Raw genomic sequence first — 19098 nt, forward strand, 5'->3', positions numbered from 1 at the left:
TATGTATCATGTGAAGAAGTACTTCCTTTTTTATCTGTCCTGAATCTCCCACCAATCAGCTGGTGCCTGTATTGTTATTCCCATTAGACCTATGCTGAAAAGTGGCTTCAGATACCCAAATCTCCCTCGATTCAGGCATGTAATTCTCTGCCCTTGTGCTAGTTACAGTTTTAAGTTGAATTAAGAAATGAAAACCATAGCTATGGCATACAGAGTTGAGTAAGCTACCATATTCCTTTGCTCCTAGTAAACATAATTCTAATAGAGAGGCAGGCAGGCAATAGTTCGGACAATTAGTGTTAGAAGTTTTGGGATTCTGGGACCCAGGTGCTTGAGGGAATGTATTTTCCCACATCAACCTGCTGATGCGTTAAAATCTACTTTTAAGGCCCTCCTCAGGATGCCCCCCCCGCCATCTGAGAGGAGAGGGGGCATTAGAGAGAGGGCCTTCTTGGTTGTGGCACCCCACAAAGAGGCTAACCTAAAGCCTAATTTATGTTGGATAGTTTTAATACTGACTTAATTGCTGCTGTTTTAATATATAGTTTTAATTGTTGTAAACTTCCTTATTTTTGTAAAAATTGGCATATGGTGTAAATATCTTTTTAAAATATAATACAGTGGGGACAGGCAGAAGCACAGTTTTCCATTTGACTGCTCATGCAGAGGTGGTTGCTACTAGCCTCAGCTGAGTGGCAGACTTTTTGGCTGTGTGGCAGAGTGAATTCCTTGTGTGCCTGCTAACATCCCTTGACCATGTAACTGTTGGTTGACTGGTTTCTCCATCATATGTTACCTTAGAAATGAATGTAATGACAGGATTGACGATACAAAAATGGTACAATATAGTATGGGAACTTGCATTATCAGAAAAACTAACACAAAAAGTGAGAGTGTCCGGGGACAGAAAAAAGGGAAACTTTCACTGCTGATTGGTGGGACTTCATTACATACACAAATCAAGACGATGCGACAATACAAGTCCCAGCTGCCTTTCAAAATGTGTGGTTTCAATGGAAAAAAAGTATATTGATAGCAAATTGAACTTACCTGTATGAGCTCAAAAATATTATTATTATTATTATTATTATTATTATTATTATTATTATTTTGTATATTTCTGTATCTTCCTTGCTGAAGTTGAAGAACATCTTAACAAAATGTATTATATCATGTATGGTTTGGTATATTTACCCATGAAGTTGTGTTAAAATTGTTTGTAAAATTGTTTTAATATTGAAAATCAATAAAAATGAAATTTAAAAAAGAAAGAAATGAATGTAATGGGAAGGTTTATTAACTGATTGTTGAGAGCTGATAACTATGCATGTGTTTGGCACTGAACCCCAGCAATTAACTTTCTCTAAAAGAAAAGGTCTGCTTTGTTAAATGTAGAACAATTGTTTCTAGTTGCTTGCATGTTCAGGCAGATATTGATTCAATGTGTGCTGCGTACTTGAAGGCTTGTGGTTGCAGCCAGAAGAGGGAATGCAAGCCTTTTCATTATGGAGTTATTAATATGCTTTGGAGTCTTCTATCATATTTATCTTTACAATAGCTCTATCAGTCGGTTTATGGTGAAGATGAGTGTCTGAGCCCAAACGCAGCACTGCATCTATTGGATGACAATGTAGTCAGGGCTTTTGTTGTTGTTGTTGTTTGGCATCCGTGAAATTAGCTTATTAAATATGTGGAAGTTTCTGTGAGTGTGGCCCTACTTGTGGTGCCAGTTGAAGAGAGCCCAGAAAGGAGAGTGGTCATGCAAAAACTTTCCTTTGTGGAAGTAATTGCAGAGCAAAGGCCGATGTGACTGAAAAGATTCTTAGGGTGCAATCCTATGCATGTTTAGACAGAGAAAAGTCCTCCAGCTCCCAGCGTTCCCCAGCCAACCATATAAACATGCTGGCTAGATAATGCTGAGAGTTTGGAGGGTTGTTTTTTTTTTGTCTAAACAGGCATAGGATTGCTTCTTTAGGTAGGGTGACCATATGAAAAGGAGGACAGGGCTCCTGTAGCTTTAACAGTTGTAGAGAAAAAGGATTTTCAGCAGGTGTCATTTGTATGCAGACAGCACCTGGTGAAATTCCCTTTTCATAGCAATAGTTAAAGGTGCAGGTGCCCTCATCTCTTTTGTATCTGGTCAAGAGGGCAGGACTCCTGCAGCTTTAACTCTTATGATGAAGACAAAATTTCACCAGCTGCTACATTAATTCAAATGACACTTGCTGAAATTCCCTTTTCTATACAACTTTAAAGATACAGGAGCCCTGTCCTCCTTTTCATATGGTCACTCTACTTTAGGAAACTATCCTAGGAACTGCCAATGGTCTGTTTCTGCTTATCTTACTTCAGTCCCAATGGAGGAAAATATCTTCTGCTAAAAGCAACCTGCAACTGTTCTATTCCTCACTTCTGTGTGTTATCCTCATCTCTCCCTACCTTGCCTACTCCATTGTTGAAATTCATATTGAAAGCTCCTTGGGGCTGAGACCTATGTTTTCTTTTATATTACTTCATAAAGCATCATGCCCAGGGATAGTGTGTTCTAACTAATTTTGTTGTCATGTATATGGATAGCGTTATATAGATTTTGTCAATCAGGTTTACTTTTCGCTTTGCAGTTGCAAAGGTCTGATATGCCAATGAAGTCCCTTGAAACTAAATAAAGGATATTGTGTCTTCTAACCAGAAAGCTATACATGTATAGTTTTGATCTGGTTACTGGAAGCAGGTATATTTTTCTTTGTTCTTAGGCTGCAGTCCTACGCGCATTTCTCAGATAGTAAATATAGTGGGACTTATTTCAGAGTAAACATGCATAGGATTGCACTGTTAAATGAAGGTGGCTATAACCATACTGCTCTACATGTTTTAGTGGATCATTTGAGGGCTCTCCAAGGAAGAAGACTACACTATAATAGTCTTAATTTGAGAACTGATGATGCTTTGGAAATGCTTGTGGAATTAATCCCCCCCCCAATGGCATCTGTGGGAAGTGATAAGTTTTCTGTCTTATATATCTAGTCTTGCTCCTGTAAAAGGGTGCTGTAGGGCAGCAATCTGTTTGCCTGTATTGCTCTTTTAATAACTACCTCTTGAGATGAATTAATAACTCAGTTGTTGTCACAATAATGTCTTCCTTGAACATTGTACTGTCCCTTCCTCTGGCAAAGGTGCACAGCAAAGGGAGCCTTGGCAGTGCATCAATCCACTATGGCCAGTGCTCTCCATGCAGTTGACATTTGTCAGAGGTAAACTCTTATTAACTCAAAGGGTAGTGGGAGACCGTTGGAGCTCTGGTAGAACAGGAAGTTTGAGAACTAAATCATCTCTCACCATGATTGTGATGATTCCAAGGAAAGTGCCTGAATAGACATGACTTTATTGCTGCTGTTCTTGAGTAGCATCTTTGTGAACTCGAATGGTATTCACAAGGTCAGTCTTGGCACATGCCGCAGCATAACAGATTGGGAGGAGTGAGGCTGTTGTAGTTTGCCTGGTGAGTGTGGCTTGCATGGAAGAAAGGTGCAACAAGTGTGTCATCTTGGGGTAAAAAGCTTGCCAAATCATTGTTGTCTGTATTTCATCTAGCACCCTTCAACTACCCGTTCTGTGTGCTTACTCAGACAGCCGTAGCCTCAGTTAACATCACTTTTTGGCATCTATCTCCTCCTAGTGGTAACTAGATTTATTGCTCTCTGCTGGCCCTGGCCTAAACACGCTGCTCAGGGCTCGCGTCTCTCTGTTAAGCAACAGCACTTCTCTCGGTTCCAAATGGACATTCTGCATCATGATTCTTCAGAGAAGAATATGGGTCTAGTAGAACCAGCTCCCAGTGCCTGCAGACTAAGCAGCATTTATCTTCAGGGCTCTCCTATAGTTGCCCTGCTAATTTATTCTTAAATAAAGGTTTGGTCAACCAAGAATACTAAAAATCTTAAGGTGGACACACAGATAAGTCTATGGCTAATAGGTTCTGTCTTCAGTAATGTCTAATTTGACTGCTTAAAATGTCTGGGAGCATACTGCAGTCACTTCAACCTTTCCATTGTTATCTTTCAGACTGAGTTTTAACTTGTCTTCAAATTAAGTGCGAAATTACTAGATGCTGAGAAACTTGAAATAAAAATATATATACATTTATAATTTTAGGTTGTATTTCTGTGCACAGTTACTTGCAAAAAAATTCCAGTAAAGTCATTGACTAGGATCCTATGTCCCCTTCTCTCAGTGGGAATGTCCTGTCAGTGGAAGAGGAGACGAGAGTTTCAACAATATCTCCTTCTTTCTACAGCCCCTTACACCCACCCATCTGTTCCAGGGGGTTGGGGGACACTCTGAAACAGAATGGGGTGCAGAGGGATTAGGGGAAATTGCCTTGAGTCACATCCTTCCACCAGCACTGGATCAAATGCCTTCTAGGAATGGAAGAAGCCCTTCCATTTAAGCCAATGGGCCTTAAATAAGAATGCATAGGATTTGGCTGATAATGAATATGGTAATCAGTTTTGAAAAAGTTATACATTTGCTGAATGTTTTTTTTTTCTCTCCAGTCAGTCTTGATATAATGTTAACAACTGAACTGGCACATTTGGACAGAAAGAAACTATATCAGACTAGCAGTTAATATATTTGGGCAGATGGTGGGGTGGGTGAGGAGATAATAGAACTGATAGGCCATATTACAAGAGCTTATAGTAAACAAGATTGTCTATGTGTGTAATATAATATAATACAGACATACTTTAAAATAATATAGCCGTTTCAAGAGGAAAGATGGCTTCTGTGCCCAAGTTCAAATAGGATAGCTCTGAAACAAAATAGGGGTTCTTGCTGATAATATATTAATGATATTAGTAGGATGTGTCTAAAATGTCTTCATTAACACTCGTACCTATATATGATGCTGGTTTAAATGTATGATTTTACCCACCCTTGTAAATAAACCTACAAAGGTTACTAGCCTATTAGGGACAGTCAGAGGAGAAATGGAGAGATGTGCCCCTCCTGGACCACCTGTTGCATTTCTGTGCTGGGTGTGGAGGAGGGGGGCAGTGATGTGGGATGGAAAATTTCCCAAAACAATTTCTTCCAGGGCTTTACTTTTCTGTGGGGGAAAAAATCCATTTTATGTGTTCGTAAGTAACATTGAATTGATGCTGATTGCAAATATATTATTAGACAGTTTGACAGTTTCAAAGCTGTAATTAATATTTTTAGGTGGTTATCCCTAGCAAATATGTGAAAGAATACATATATGTCATTGAAATATATATATGTTTCAGTGTGTAATAGAACTAATGATAGCAAAATTGAAGGTCCCCCAAGAATCTCAGTGGAAGAGAGTTGAACTCTGTTGAAATAGATGAGTGGGCATCAGCATATCATGCAAAGTTCTTTGGTTGCTAAAATTTATTAGTGTGTCAATAGTTTCCAGTACCCCCTGCCTTAAATTTAAACAATTTAAAAGTACATCATGGTATTCTCTTCTAATTTTTACAGGTATTTAAATTTAAACATTTATGTAGTATAACATTTAAATCACATTAAGAGTGCCTTTAATCCCTCCCTCCATGAAATATTTTACATGAAATACCTGTGGAGTACTGAGACAAAAAATAAATAACATGGGACACTTTTTTTTAGTTTTGTTGTTTACTGAATAGAAGTAAAATTGACATGCAAAATTAGATCAATTATTGGGCACCAGAAAATTTTCTAATGCATACTGAAAAAATTAAATTGCAAATTACCCTATGCAAATGACCTTAATTCAATTAGCCAATTCAAAATTATCTGGAAAACCCACATCACTAACGGGGACTTCCCTCTTTTGGCAAACTGCTGGGTGTACTTGCGTGGATGCAATTTCTTGTCACCTAGGGCTATCAGGCTAGTGCTTAAATACAAGTCTGGTTTTTGCCCAGAGTAAAAGGCCTTATTAAGGTTTTTGATAGAGAATACCTGGAACTGAAAGCCAGATTGTGTTATATATCAAGATACCTTTGGACCTCAGCTTGCTTAATGATTAGAATAGAGTGTATAGGCTCATAATAGGCTGCCATAAGTTCAGCATGCCCATTCCTGGTATGAATGTAAGTCAGCATGTTTAACACAGAGTAACTATAGTAATTGATCATGGAAAAAATACATAATGTATAAAATTGCCTTTTTCCAAATACAGTACAGTTATTTCATTTTGATTTCAGTAAGGTCTGATACCAACTGGGAGATTGAGCATGGGGTGTGATTTAGTTTCTACAATATTTCTGCTCAAATATTTGTTCCAAAATAATTAATGACAAATCACTTTGGCTGTCATTCAAACTAACATGACAGTGACAGTTTGAAGGAATTAGCTAAACCTACAACTGAATATATTACATCTTACATTAAAATTTCCTTTATAAGGGGTTAGCTATAAGTCTGAAACTAAAAGAAGTATTGCTGATAAGAAATGGTATAGTAGCTGGTAGAAAGATTTCACATAATTCAGTAAAACAAGCCAGTATAACCCATATTTAGGGACAATAGTTATACCAACTGTGAACCCACAAGCAGGACACAAGTGTAAGAGCACCCTCCTGCCCATGTTCCACAGCATCTGGTGTACATAGGCATACTGCCTCTGTACTAGAGGTAGCACATAGCTATCAGGACTCCAAACATGGACATTGTCTCTAGGTAGGAGGCATTCGTTCTGAATGTGTATAATGAGTATTTTTAGAAGTTGTGCATGCACTAAATCTTAGATCTTAGGGTTTTTAGATTGTTGGATTTTTTTAATGTTCTTAATGGTTTTAATTTTTGTGAACCGCCCAGAGAGCTTCGGCTATTGGGTGGTATAAAAATGTAATAAATAAAATAAATAAATAAATCTTAACCAACATGCCTGAAGAGGGCTTGTGAACCGCCCAGAGAGCTCTGGCTATTGGGCGGTATAGAAATGTAATAAATAAATAAATAAATAAATTGTATGAAATTCAGTCTTCTGAATGCTTCTGAACATGTGACATTTTGACACCTTTTTTATTACAGGTTGTCTGGCGGTAATTATTCCAAAACGTTGATGTCTGGTTTGTAAAACTGACACAGCACAATCCACAAGGAATGGAGAAAGCCATTCCCACTGCTTTATCAGAACGGATGAAAGAGTGTGGGGATGAGGGAGAAAAAGCTGTGCCAATGACCCTGGTGTCAAACAAAGAGGATCTTGCTGCCCTTGAGTGCCCCCAAGGTGAAGAGAGGGTCGCTGCCTTTTTAAAAGATGCAAAAACTTCTCTGGAGAGCACGGCTCTGTTGGGGCCATCGAAGGAAGGGGGGATTGGTCTTAAGGAGGATGTCCCCAATTCTTCAGAAAAACTAGAATCAATGAATAGAGAAGGGAAAGTGACTACTGAGATGTGTAGCCGGAAAGAGGATCCCAGCTTTTTGCCACCATTCGCTCATCAAGAGCCAGATGATGCTTTGGAAGCCAGTGAAGTGACAGGTAAGTTCTATGTCTTGTAATGACAGGAGCTTTTTTCTGAAAATGAGACCTTTTAAGGTTTTATTTATTTCAAGGTAGATAAAGCAGAGGCCAGGCAAACCTTTGAGATGATAATGAAAGTTTTGTTGAACAAATCAAATGTCAGCCCAAAGAATGGTCTGAAGGCAAGTGACACAGTTCTGGTGCCATGGCTAATTGGATCTAAATTGGAAATATGCATAATGTGGGGAGTTGCCTGTTGTTTGTTTGCTTGAGACAAATGGGGGCTGTCCAAATGGTCCAAAGGCCCTGCGGTGGATGCATGGTGTCACTGCGTGAGTTATACAGCGCAGCAACTACCTTACAGACATCACGGAGCTTTCCCACAAAGCTGTAATTTTAAAAAGTCAGGGACTTACCCAGACTTTTTTCCCTGGAGCAAGGCGAGTATGGCGCATCTGCCATCTACCCTTGGTCTGGAGTCGTGGTGGAATCATTCTCGGGCAGATGGCAACCCCTGATAGGTCTCTGTCTGCCCAGGCAGAGGGCAGGGGACATGCCCAGTGTGCCAATGGCCCCCGGAAACTCTGCGCCCTCCTTCTGCATCGGGATTAACCATTGCCACCCCACTGCAGAAAAAGTGTGGTTTTTTGCTTAAGGCGGCAGCAACCTGGTAGTGTATAGGCAGCCCCAAGAACAGGATCAAAATGCACCTCAAAGTTCAACAGCTTGTGAGTTCAACACATCAGAGAAGGATCTGAATTCAGCTGTGCATAGTAAATAGTCTGGCCAATAACTGTTGCTGATTTGTTAAACCCAGAAGAATCCTCTGCAGTACTTACATCTTAAGCTTGTCAAAATTGGGGTGCCAATAGTAGAAATGTTCAGCGCAGACACTATTGAGGAGTAAGCATACAATAAATAAATATGACACTGTGAAAGGAAAGGTACCAAATCTATTTAGGACAGAAAAGCTCCCAAGTTCTGACAGTTGGAGGGCTCTGTTTTTTGCATTTGCTTTCCTTGCTCCATTTCCTAGGGAAGCCATAAAATTTAAATGCTATAAAGTTTTGTTGTGAGGATATTTCATCTTACGATTGCTCAACGAGCAGGATTTTATACCCAGGGGAAATGCACTATTTCCCCCAGATGGTGCCATCCATTACTATTGTGACTGCCGTGCGGAATGTGTCAGAGGCACTAACTTGTTAATGATAAGCAGCATAACATCTTGATGAGCAGCATAACATCTTGACAGCCACTGCGCCTGCTGTTTTGTGAACCATTTCGGTAGTTGGAGGCTGAATACTCATCTGTATATACTTGCTTGATTCTGCTCAAATGTTAAATGAATGGTATGCCAAGAAAAGCTGAGTTCTACTACTTGTATGAAATCCACAAATTTCCCTGGATTGTCTTATTTTGTCCAGTTTGGTTTAGTCAACAAGAAGGGCAGAGACCTATGCAGTGCATTGAAGCAATACGCTTCCAGTTCTGATAACTAAACTCCTACTGAATCTTTCTATGATTTGTGAGATTTCATCAGGCATCACCCACACATTTTCAAGTCCATCTTCACAGCTAGAAGGGCTTCAAATGTGTTCTTTGTTGAGATCAAACCTGCAATTCACAGAGTGCTAAACAGTGCCACTGGAAACTAGATCTAATGTGTCTGCTACTCTTGTACGAAATACCTTCACTCCTGCTGTGTACCCTTGCCACACACACACACCTGGGATAGGAGTGCAAATCTAGCTGGATTTTATAAAATTCCCAAGTGGCAAAAGGTAGCCACTAAGGCTATTGCCTTTGTTTTAGATGTGGATGGGATATTGCAATATTATCATTGCAAAGTTACTAGTAGGAATATCCTTCAGGGGCTTAAGTGTGTTTGAGGCCACTTGATGTGAGCATATGAAAAGGACCCTGGATTGCTTTCCCCATTCTGAGAATAAGACAGTGCTGCCAGGCAAACTGTCCCTGTTTGTTTAGTTCAGTACTTGAATTGTAATTTTTTTGTCTTGTCCTGAGAAGATGGCTGAGGTAAGGATTCTAACAGCATAATCCTATGCCTGTTTACTCAGACACAAGTCCCGCTGTGCCCAATGGGACTTATTCCCTAGAAAGTGTGTTTAGGATTGTAGCCTAAACCACTCTCACTAGACATTCTATTTTTGACATTTCATTACCACAACGTCTTCTCATGCTACACAGGAACTTTAGCTGGCTTTGTGCATGGATGAGACTATAATTTCCTCTGCTCCTGAATGACTGCTCTCCTCTCAGGAACATAATACATTGTGCCACTGACTTACTTTGTAGGAGATAACTTATGTTCATAGCTTCATTGCAAAGGGGCCTTTGTCAAAGTCCTGATGGTAACCAGTGCTACCATCCTGTGAAGTTCATATGGCATCTCAGTTTGTTAGAGCAGCTGAAAAATAATTTGGCCATGCATAATGAGATGCGCCTTTTGAAAGAGAAGTAGTAGGTAGTTTTGTTTAGCCAGGAGAGCAAGTATGAAGTGAACTCTAGAAGAAAAGTTCTGGAAAGGTAACCTTCATTGGGAAGATAAAGCAGCTTAAAACATTTTACTGTTGCGAGATTGATGACTTGGAGGAAGCAGGTCTGTGTGATTGTTATCTGATGATTATTGCTTTGCACTCTCTGACTGGTAAAGTTGTTGGTTATGCTTTGGAGGTAGTTGCTAGATCTTTGGAGTAAGAGAAGAAACCACAGCATCCCTCACAGGCAACAGCATACATGCACTAAATGTGATTGGTTAGTGTTTACGGCAGCCTTCTGCAACCTGGTGCCTTCCAGATGTTAGACTACACCTCCCAGCATCCCCCAACCAGCATGAGGAGGGGAACAGTTCAGCGTGCCTATCTTTAGCTTTGTCACACTTCATTTGTGTTTGTTTGTCTTCTAATTCTAGTGACAAGTTTAGTTATTTTCTCTCATACTCTTGTAATAGCCTTTATTAAAATAGTCTTCAAATGAAGTACTTCTGTAGCATTATGACCTGCTTTCATAGCAGTTTCTAAATGTTTGTTGAGAGTATAAACAAACTTGATCTTGAACCTCGTATTATTATATTAAAAAACAGTGCAATCCACAAATATACTATGCAGAGCATCTTGCCATTGGAACCGATAGAAAATTGACAGCTTAAAAAAAATCAGTTATAGTGTCTCAGTTAAAAGGAAACCTGAATTTAACCCAAAGATGTTAAGCTTGTACAGAATTCTTAAAACTTAATCATGACCATTTATCGAAAACACTGGATTGAATCCAACGTTTGTTTCTTTTGGATAGAAAGACTCCTTTCGTCTGTGGGAGGCTTCTAATCCTGCGGAGCATTTCTCCTAATGGAATAGAGGAGGATGTGCTTTTTGTCAGTTCCCACCCACCCACCCCGCTTCACTCTGCAGCCCCTGATGCCTCTTGAAAATCTGCTCTGGAGGGCAGGAGGATGCTCTAGAATTATGAGGGAGATGGAACTGGGGGCTGCAAGAGGAGGGGAAAACAGGAAATTGCCTCTTCACTTTGTCCTGGTGGAAGTATTCTCCGAGTTTAAATGTTTTATTATTTTCTAAAACACAAACCAACCAAACAAATAAACATTACAAAAAGCAAATGTTTATTTGCTTGGTTGGTTTGTGTTTTGGAAAACAATAAAACATTTAAACTCGTCTTGGTGGAAGTATTCTAACCAGACCTCCACCAAGGGATTGCTACTACCAGCAGAATAAAATATTGAGTAAAAGAGGGAACAATAGTTTAAAAATACTTTTGAAGTTAAGCTTTGTAATTCATACAGGAAGTTTTGCATTATAATGTGGTTTTCCTAGTGTCCCAAGAAACTAGCATATCTTCAGAAGTATGGAGATTCAGGAGATGTCACCCTGTATCGGGCCAGGATCATCCACTGAGCCCAAACACTGAACTTGTACTGCTGCTCTGTGCCCTCTAGCTACCCGAGCTCTGCACTGTATTCAGTTTCAAATTATGAATATTTATGTTTTTACAAACCAGACAGTGTGGACACTTATTTTCCATCTCACAGAGGTGCACTGTTTTGAACACTAACTGCTATCCTTTGCTTTTGCAAACATCGGTACACTTACTACTTGATCCTGTGCATGTTTATTTGGGAACGAATCCTATTTTGTTCAGTGGGACTTTCTTCCAAATAATTGCACATACGATTACATCTTTTGCTTTCAAGTAAGTATCTTGCTTAAATCCTTGCATGTGTGCAAAAAGTGCCAAGTATAAATCTATCTCTTGTTCTCTTAGCTAATACATTCTGCAAATATAAATGGCATGTGGGCTCTGTGACCAAAGGTTTTGGATAGTTCTCCTTGATTGTATTAGGCTTTACAAACAAGAGTATATTTTATTGTAATAGCTAATTAGTACACATACTTGTTCAGGAAATATATTAATTCAGAATGGGAAACTTGATTTAAAACAGTGATTTTAATTCTCCCCTTTTTCTTGGTGATCGAAATCAATTTAAATTGCCTCATCAACATCATCCTGATGTTTATGACTGAACATTTTAGCTACATCAGCCAGATTTTGCTCAAGTTATGATGGTCCCAACTCTCATCTATAATCCACCTTCTCACCTCACAGAGCATCCATACAGTCTCTGATGTCTAAAAGGCAGGGGTGGCTGACACAAGCTCTTCTAAGGCCTCTGCTACATTGCTGAAAATGCTCCTGCCAGGTGGTGGCAAAAAATATGCATCAAACCATCCTTAAAAAATATAAATGTAGCTTGTCAAACCGCTGCCACCAAACCACCAACAGGACTGTGGTCCAGGGGAGGTGGAAAGTGGCCTCTAGACCTCCCAAAGTTTCCAGACCCTGTCCTAAGGGTTTATTTTGTAGGATTTTTTAAAAATATGCAACCAGACATAAAATATGTGGTTCTAAAAAGAAAAAAATGCAGTTCAAAAAGAACATTTATGCATTTCAAAAATTAGTCATGCAAAGCATTGTGTTGTGTTAGCGAATATAAAAAGTGACTGATGATAAGAAAAGTGAAACCCCAAATCCAGACTCCTCTAGAACCCCAGACCCTGATCAAGCATAGCCATTTCTTCTCCCCTGCCAAAAACATTGCTACTCCCCATTGAGTATTCACCAGTGTTTCAAATACAAAGGGAATTGTGGGTCAGAGTCAGTTTGCAACCAAATGGCTACTTAATCCCTGAGCTCCGTACTGACACTGTAAAATAATAAAAACAAATAGCAAACAGCAGGTCTGCAAAAGTCTTAAAATTAGTACCCTGTAAGAAGATGTTTTAAGGATCACCACAGAATAAAAACAGAGATCTTACCTCCTATTTTGGTGCAAAAAATGCAGCTCCAGACTCTGGTTTAGACAAAGGAGAAGAAGGCCCTACATAAGTGTGAAAAGCACCTAAGGTGATAACAGAAGGTATGAACCCCTTACAAGTAATAACTACTCAAATACAAAACCTCTTTGAGAAATGTGTTAAAGTGTTACAGCTACTTCAAGAAGAAATAGACAGAGTTGCTGCCAATTGGGAATATTGGCTAATGGATTTGGGGTTGCAAAAAAACAGGGCTAATACTAGGCTTGAGAAAAAACAATGAAGAGCTACAGCAATATATTGAGTCATTGGAAAACTACAGTTGTAGACCAAATATCCATTTCAGGGATATAAACTGACCTCCCGGAGGCAAGTCACAAGTCACAGTAAAACCTTTTATTGCAGTAATTCCAATAATTAGCTATAAGGCTTTACAATCCCATGAACAATTCACAGTTAACAGATCACAAAAAAAGTCCTTGACCAGAATCAGCTCATAAGCATCACAACAAACAACACAAACAGCCTGGATTTAGCACACAGAATAAATCCAAGTAAGTTCAGAGAGTTCTAGTGGAAGCAGAGAAGCTTTCCAGGTTGCTCTGTTTTAAATACAGGGGAGAGACCACTCAGGATCAGTATTGGACAGGGAAACCTGGCTCTTAGGTGGTTGCTGCACCTCACTGAATGCCTCGGAAATGCCCTCTTTAGTTGAGACACCCCTAAAGGAGACACCCTTGAAACACTCTCTCCTGCAGAGACCTCCTGCTGCTGCCCTGTTCTCGTATAGAAGACAACCTTTTTTAAGAAGCAGAGACCTCTGTCAAGGTCAGGTCTCCCGGCTGTGGAAGATAGGCCTTATCAGTGTCCTGCATCTCATCCCCACCTGGCTTGTAAGCCAGTGGGAGGCCTGGTAGAACTGAGTTCTCCGGTGTCTGGGTTCCCAAGTCTGGGCCTGACTCTGCAACATCCCTGTATGACTGAGAATCAGTATCACAGGCTGTAGCTCTCCCCAAACTGGGGCCAGGTCTCTCTGATAGCAGAATTGGTGCAAGGTTGAGATGCAACCAACTTCCTAGTTACTTGGCTGTCAGAAGTAATACCTGAGCTCAGAATATCCTGAACAGATGAGAGAAAAGGGCATAGGATGTCAGGCAGGTCCCTGCTGAACAGCAATAAACTGCAAGACCTATTGGTCCACCTTGTGAACCTGGAAGTAAAAAATGCCATCTTGTGCCCACACTGGCCACAGGTTTTGTTATGATCATTCTGACATAGCACCTGGTTTGGAAACATTAGAAAATCTCAAGTTTAGGGATGGGCTAATAATAGGAGGATATTTGAATTTTATGTCATCCACTTTTTTTATTATTGTGGAGACAATTTTAAACAGTCTACAAAATGGGAGGAAAAAGGTTTATGTAGACTCATTAACCTATATAACAGGTTGCAACCAAAAACTGGGACACAGATAACCAAATTCTTCATTTTGCATCTACACCAGCTATAAGGGCACAGATTGTGCACTCACTAAATAGATTTAAAAGTTTAGGGCTTAGCTGCAAAAAATTATACATTGTTAAATGCTATCTTTAGTAAGCAGTACATCGTTGACAAGTTCCAGACTAGTCCCAAAGTGTGGCTACAGGAGGTTCTTGCTGCCCCAGATCATGGCAGGAAGAAGTGGGGGGAATGTCCTGGCTGTGTTTTTATATTGTATTTTATATTATGCTTTTATACTGTTTGTTTTATATTTTGAATGGTTTCTATGGTTTTGATTTTTGTATACTGCCTAGAGAGCTTCGGCTATTGGGTGGTATAAAAATGCAATAAATAAATAATATGTGATCCTCCATTTTAGGGTTTTTATATTCTCCGATTATAAACTGTCTTATAATTAATTCGTGAATCTGGAACAATCATGAACTGTCTTATAATGCATTTGTGAGCCTGGAAAAATCATGGTCTGGCTTCAAGTTTCATTCCAGTTCAAAATCCTGAAAGCCCCTAGCTAGGTCCAAGTAATTTTAGGTCTTGTTACTAAACTTTGTAATGGAGTATCAGTTGCATTGACCTGGCCACCAACAAGATGGATGTTTGCCTAACACTTTTTTCTGATTCATTGTATGTCAAAGAGATTCTTCTGATGAGCAGCATCTTTTAAACCACAGGAGCACATGGACAACCTATTAGTACATTCTTCCAGTCATGGTATTGTTATCGTACTGAGCATCTGCTAGGCCAGCCTTCCCAACCTGGTGTCCTTCAGATGTGTTGGACTACATTCCCTTCCCAGCAAGCCCAAAGGGCCATGTTAGCTGGGGGTAATGGGAGTTGTACTCCAACACAGCTGGAGGGTGATGGGTTTGGGAAGGCAGTTCTAACCAATAGGTACTAATATTTTAAAAATACTAATAATGAATGCTTATTTTGCACTTACACATACTCTCTTGTAGCTTTAGAGAAAGAAGATGATTGGCCTAGAAGATGTTCAATACAATAACAATACCATGACTGGAAGAATGTACTAATAGGTTGTCCTTGTGCCCCTGTTGTTTAAAAGATGCTGCTCATCAGAAGAATCTCTTTGGCAGATCATGAATGGTACAGAGTGCCAGGAATAAAACTAATAGGATGATGGGTTGCATCATTTTCTGCTGATGGAAGAAGTTTCATTCTGCCTGCTTAGGCTGACAGGAGAGTTCTGCTACATGGGTGTGGCCAAAGAGACGTTCTTATTCAGAGATAGTTGAATTTGTTATATTCTTGATAATGTTAGTATTCTTCAAGAATAGCTTGAACATGTGTAGTCAACTTCTGTTAAGTTGGCCCAGGAAATAAGAGGAACATTTGCGTTTTATTGTTCTTTCCTATAGCCTTTAGTCTGAACTTGTCCCCTGAACTCATAACTATCGTTATCTGTTGTCCTTGATGCCACATGTGTTTGTAAGCCACTTATATTGTAAGCTGATTTCTGAAGATGTTTTGCCTTGAAAAGTTGGAGTACCAATACCTAAGTGAAATACAGATGTTCCCTTCTTTCCCTGTCTAGCTCCACTATCTACCCTAATTTTTAGTTGTATAAAATCCCCAAATGGTGTCATAAAGGACTTGTGCCTATGTTTTTAATTTACTGATATATTCTGACTGCAAGTTTTGTTTTCTATTCAGTTTAGAATTAGATAATCTCTGAACATCTCCCTGGCAGCCTGTGAGTCAAGATTTTGATACCTTTTCTTGGCCCACCTCCACCTTTTTGTAGGCTCATAGGGTGAAGTTCCTTTCATTTATTTATTACATTTCTGTACCACCGAATAGCCAAAGCTCTCTGGGTAGTGAGTGGCCACCTCTGCTCCCATTTGCTTTATGTAGGTACCAGAAAAATACAGATATCAGTGGGATGAAGCTGCAAGCTCATTTTGTAAGAGTTTTGGGAGTCATTTAATGCATTCGATACTATGTAGAGACAGATGTGAACAATACTGAACCTGGAGTTGATTGTAACCAGTACATTATCCTCAATAAAGTAGAAAATGACGTGCCGAAACTGGTAGTCCATCTACTTTTCCAAAGCGTGGTCTCAGTAATCACAGACAAGGATGGAAGGCTCTCAATTGCAGTCTGATGAAGAGGGAGGTATTCAGGTTAGCTTGCTGAAGTGAGAAGAGTGGTCTTATAATATGTGTTCTTCTGACCGAAAGAACTTGCTTGCTTGCTTTTATCCTGATATCACACTGAGTCTGCTTCAGATCTGCCAGCATCTTAAAGACTCTGACTGTCAACGCACAAGGATCTCTTTCATAAACTCACAGGTCTTTCTTCTTAGCAGCTGTCTCTGTAGCTTCCTTCTGTGAGGAACTTGCGATTATGTTTCTGAGTTCACAATATTTAAGTTTTAAATCTGACAAAGGATGCGTTCTTTGACTGCAGAGCAGCAGGAATGGAGAGCTCCAGATGCCAAAAAAAAGAAGGAAGGAAAGAAAAAGAAATCACCAAACATTTACCCAGAATGGGTGAGCAATGTACGTTTTAGGAAGTATTCTTATGGATTTAGGATGTGAAGAGACTGCCCCCTAATGTTTTTCTGCCTCTTCAGATCCACTTCTGAAAGCCTACAGGCTTTAAAAATATATAGCTGTATTCAGAGACAAAATGAAGTGATGGTTACTAATCATTTTGGGTTAAATGTATCTTATGGTTCAGTCTTGGCCACACAATTACACTACCTTGTACCTGGTACTATTGTTTTTTTTTCATTAGGATTTTCATTAGGACACATGTCTTCAATCTTTAAAAATTGTATTGTTGTAAAAGGATTAAGTCCTTTTATAACAATACAATTTTAAAAAATTGAAGACATGTGTAGCAAAAAATAAAAACCTTTTTCTATTTTTCAACGCTAGAGACTATCTCTTCTTTTTCATTTGATTTGCATAGTGTTTTTTCCCCTCCTTCATTTTGACGAGTGAAAGGCATTCCATCAGGTATTGTGATCCCAAGCTGTGTAGGACTTCATAGGTTAGAACCAGCACCTTGAATCAGGTTAGAACCTCCTAACCCCTGTTATCAGTCTTGCCGCTGCATTTTGCACAAGCTGCAGCTTCTGAACTGCGCTTCCTCACTCGCTCCCAGGGATGTGCCAAACACTGCTTTCCCATTTGTGGGGGAAATATATGGGTACTTTCTTTTTACCTCCTCTAGTTCATCTGCTCAAATTGGCAGGCCTTCCATATCTTCAGTCGAGGAGGAGCAGGCAGGAAACATACATCTCAGAGAACTTGTGTGGTGTAATTATTATAATGTTGTACTGGGACTCAGGAGATCCAGGTTCTAGTCCCCACTTTGCCATGAAGCTCACTGGATGACTTTGGGCCAGTCACTGACTCTCAGCTTAACCTACCTCACAGGGTTGTTGTGAGAATAAAATGGAGATGAGGATATGAGAGCCTTTTTTGGCTGAATGGAGGGATAAAAATGCTTAAATAAATAAAATAAAAAAATATGTAAGCTGCCTTGAGTTCCTTGCAAGAGGAAGAAAAGCAGGATATAAATATAATAATAAATAGAGAAAATAATAAACTTCTAATTTGGCTTTAAGAGAATAGCCAAAGTTCCTAATCTTCAGAGGTACATAACAAACTCTCACATGACCAAGAGCCATAAATACCACTTCTATTTTTATTTCTCACTTATTCAAATGCTTCACCTCAAGCTCTCTGCTTCATCCTGCTCCAGTAGTTCTTTCCCAACTCACCTCCAAGCTCAGCATAAAATCTAGACAAGATATCTATAAAAACGGTTCTGTCTTAGTCATGGAGCCATTAGAGGGAAGGAGACTCTTGACTTAATATTGTGTGGTGCCCAAGGTTTGGTGAAAGTGTTGTCCCCCAAAAGGACAGGAGGACCCGTGCCCAGTGTGCTAGGTCCAATAAAACACGCAGGGATGGAGGATCCAACTTAATCTTTATTTTCTCGATCTGCGCAGAAAGGGGTGTTTGGCGATTGTTCACAAAGCAAGCAGACACGACTCAGCGCCCACTACCCTTACATAGTCTTGGAAACTTGCCAGTGAGTATGCTTCCCATAGGTTACATATTACACATGCACCTAAAAGGAAAGGAACCTCTCGTGCAAGCACTGAGTCATTACTGACGCTTGGAGGGATGCCAGCTTTCGTTGACGTTTTCTTGGCACGCTTTATAGCGGGGTGGTTTGCTATTGCTTTCCCCGGCCATTATTACCTTTCCCCCAGCTAACTGGGTACTCATTTTACCGATCTCGGGAGGATGGAAGGCTGAGTCGACCCGAGCCGGCTGCCTGAAACCAGCTTCTGCTGGGATCGAACTCAGGCCGTGGGGAGAGTTTCAGCTGCAGAAACTGCTGCTTTACCGCTCTGCGGCACACAAGGACACCTAAGCTGTTGGGCAAACAATCTTCCTGGCGCCTGTGCCAGACGCCATGTTGACCATTCTATCTTGCGCATAGCAAATGTGAATAGCACAGCAGGACACATCAGCAAGTTAGGAATTTCCACAATACACATCAAAAGTTGCAAGTGCTATCATACCACTCTGGCATAGTGGCCACCATCCTGCTATCAAATTTATCAAATGGAAGACTATCAGGGAGGTAACCAGGTTATGTTCCAATTCCTATGAGCACCCAGCCAGTTTTAGGTAATTAAAGAGAATAATTTTAAGTTCTCTTAGGATAACTTGAAAAAATGTGTCAAGTCAAAAGAAAGTGTAGTAATTTATGGGGGAAAGTTCCATAATAAAT

The 19098-nt window shown here is 39.9% G+C and overlaps 1 protein-coding gene across 6 annotated transcripts in view; it reads left to right on the forward strand.

Moving 5' to 3' along the window:
* Window positions 1–19098, forward strand: part of WIZ (WIZ zinc finger) — a 60141-nt gene that overhangs the window by 3184 nt on the left and 37859 nt on the right. For 5 of the 6 annotated variants that reach the window (XM_063120449.1, XM_063120451.1, XM_063120448.1 and 2 more), the window contains exon 2: window positions 7039–7489. In XM_063120449.1, the coding sequence (XP_062976519.1) occupies window positions 7111–7489 (379 nt within the window). In that variant the 5' untranslated portion in view covers window positions 7039–7110. Of the gene's footprint in view, window positions 1–7038; window positions 7490–16825; window positions 16833–19098 lie in introns of those variants that run through there. The other variant, XM_063120454.1, reaches the window with a different exon arrangement.

This window comes from Elgaria multicarinata, chromosome 3 (genome assembly GCF_023053635.1).
Source record: "Elgaria multicarinata webbii isolate HBS135686 ecotype San Diego chromosome 3, rElgMul1.1.pri, whole genome shotgun sequence".
In the NCBI taxonomy this organism is placed as follows: Eukaryota; Metazoa; Chordata; class Lepidosauria; order Squamata; family Anguidae; genus Elgaria; species Elgaria multicarinata.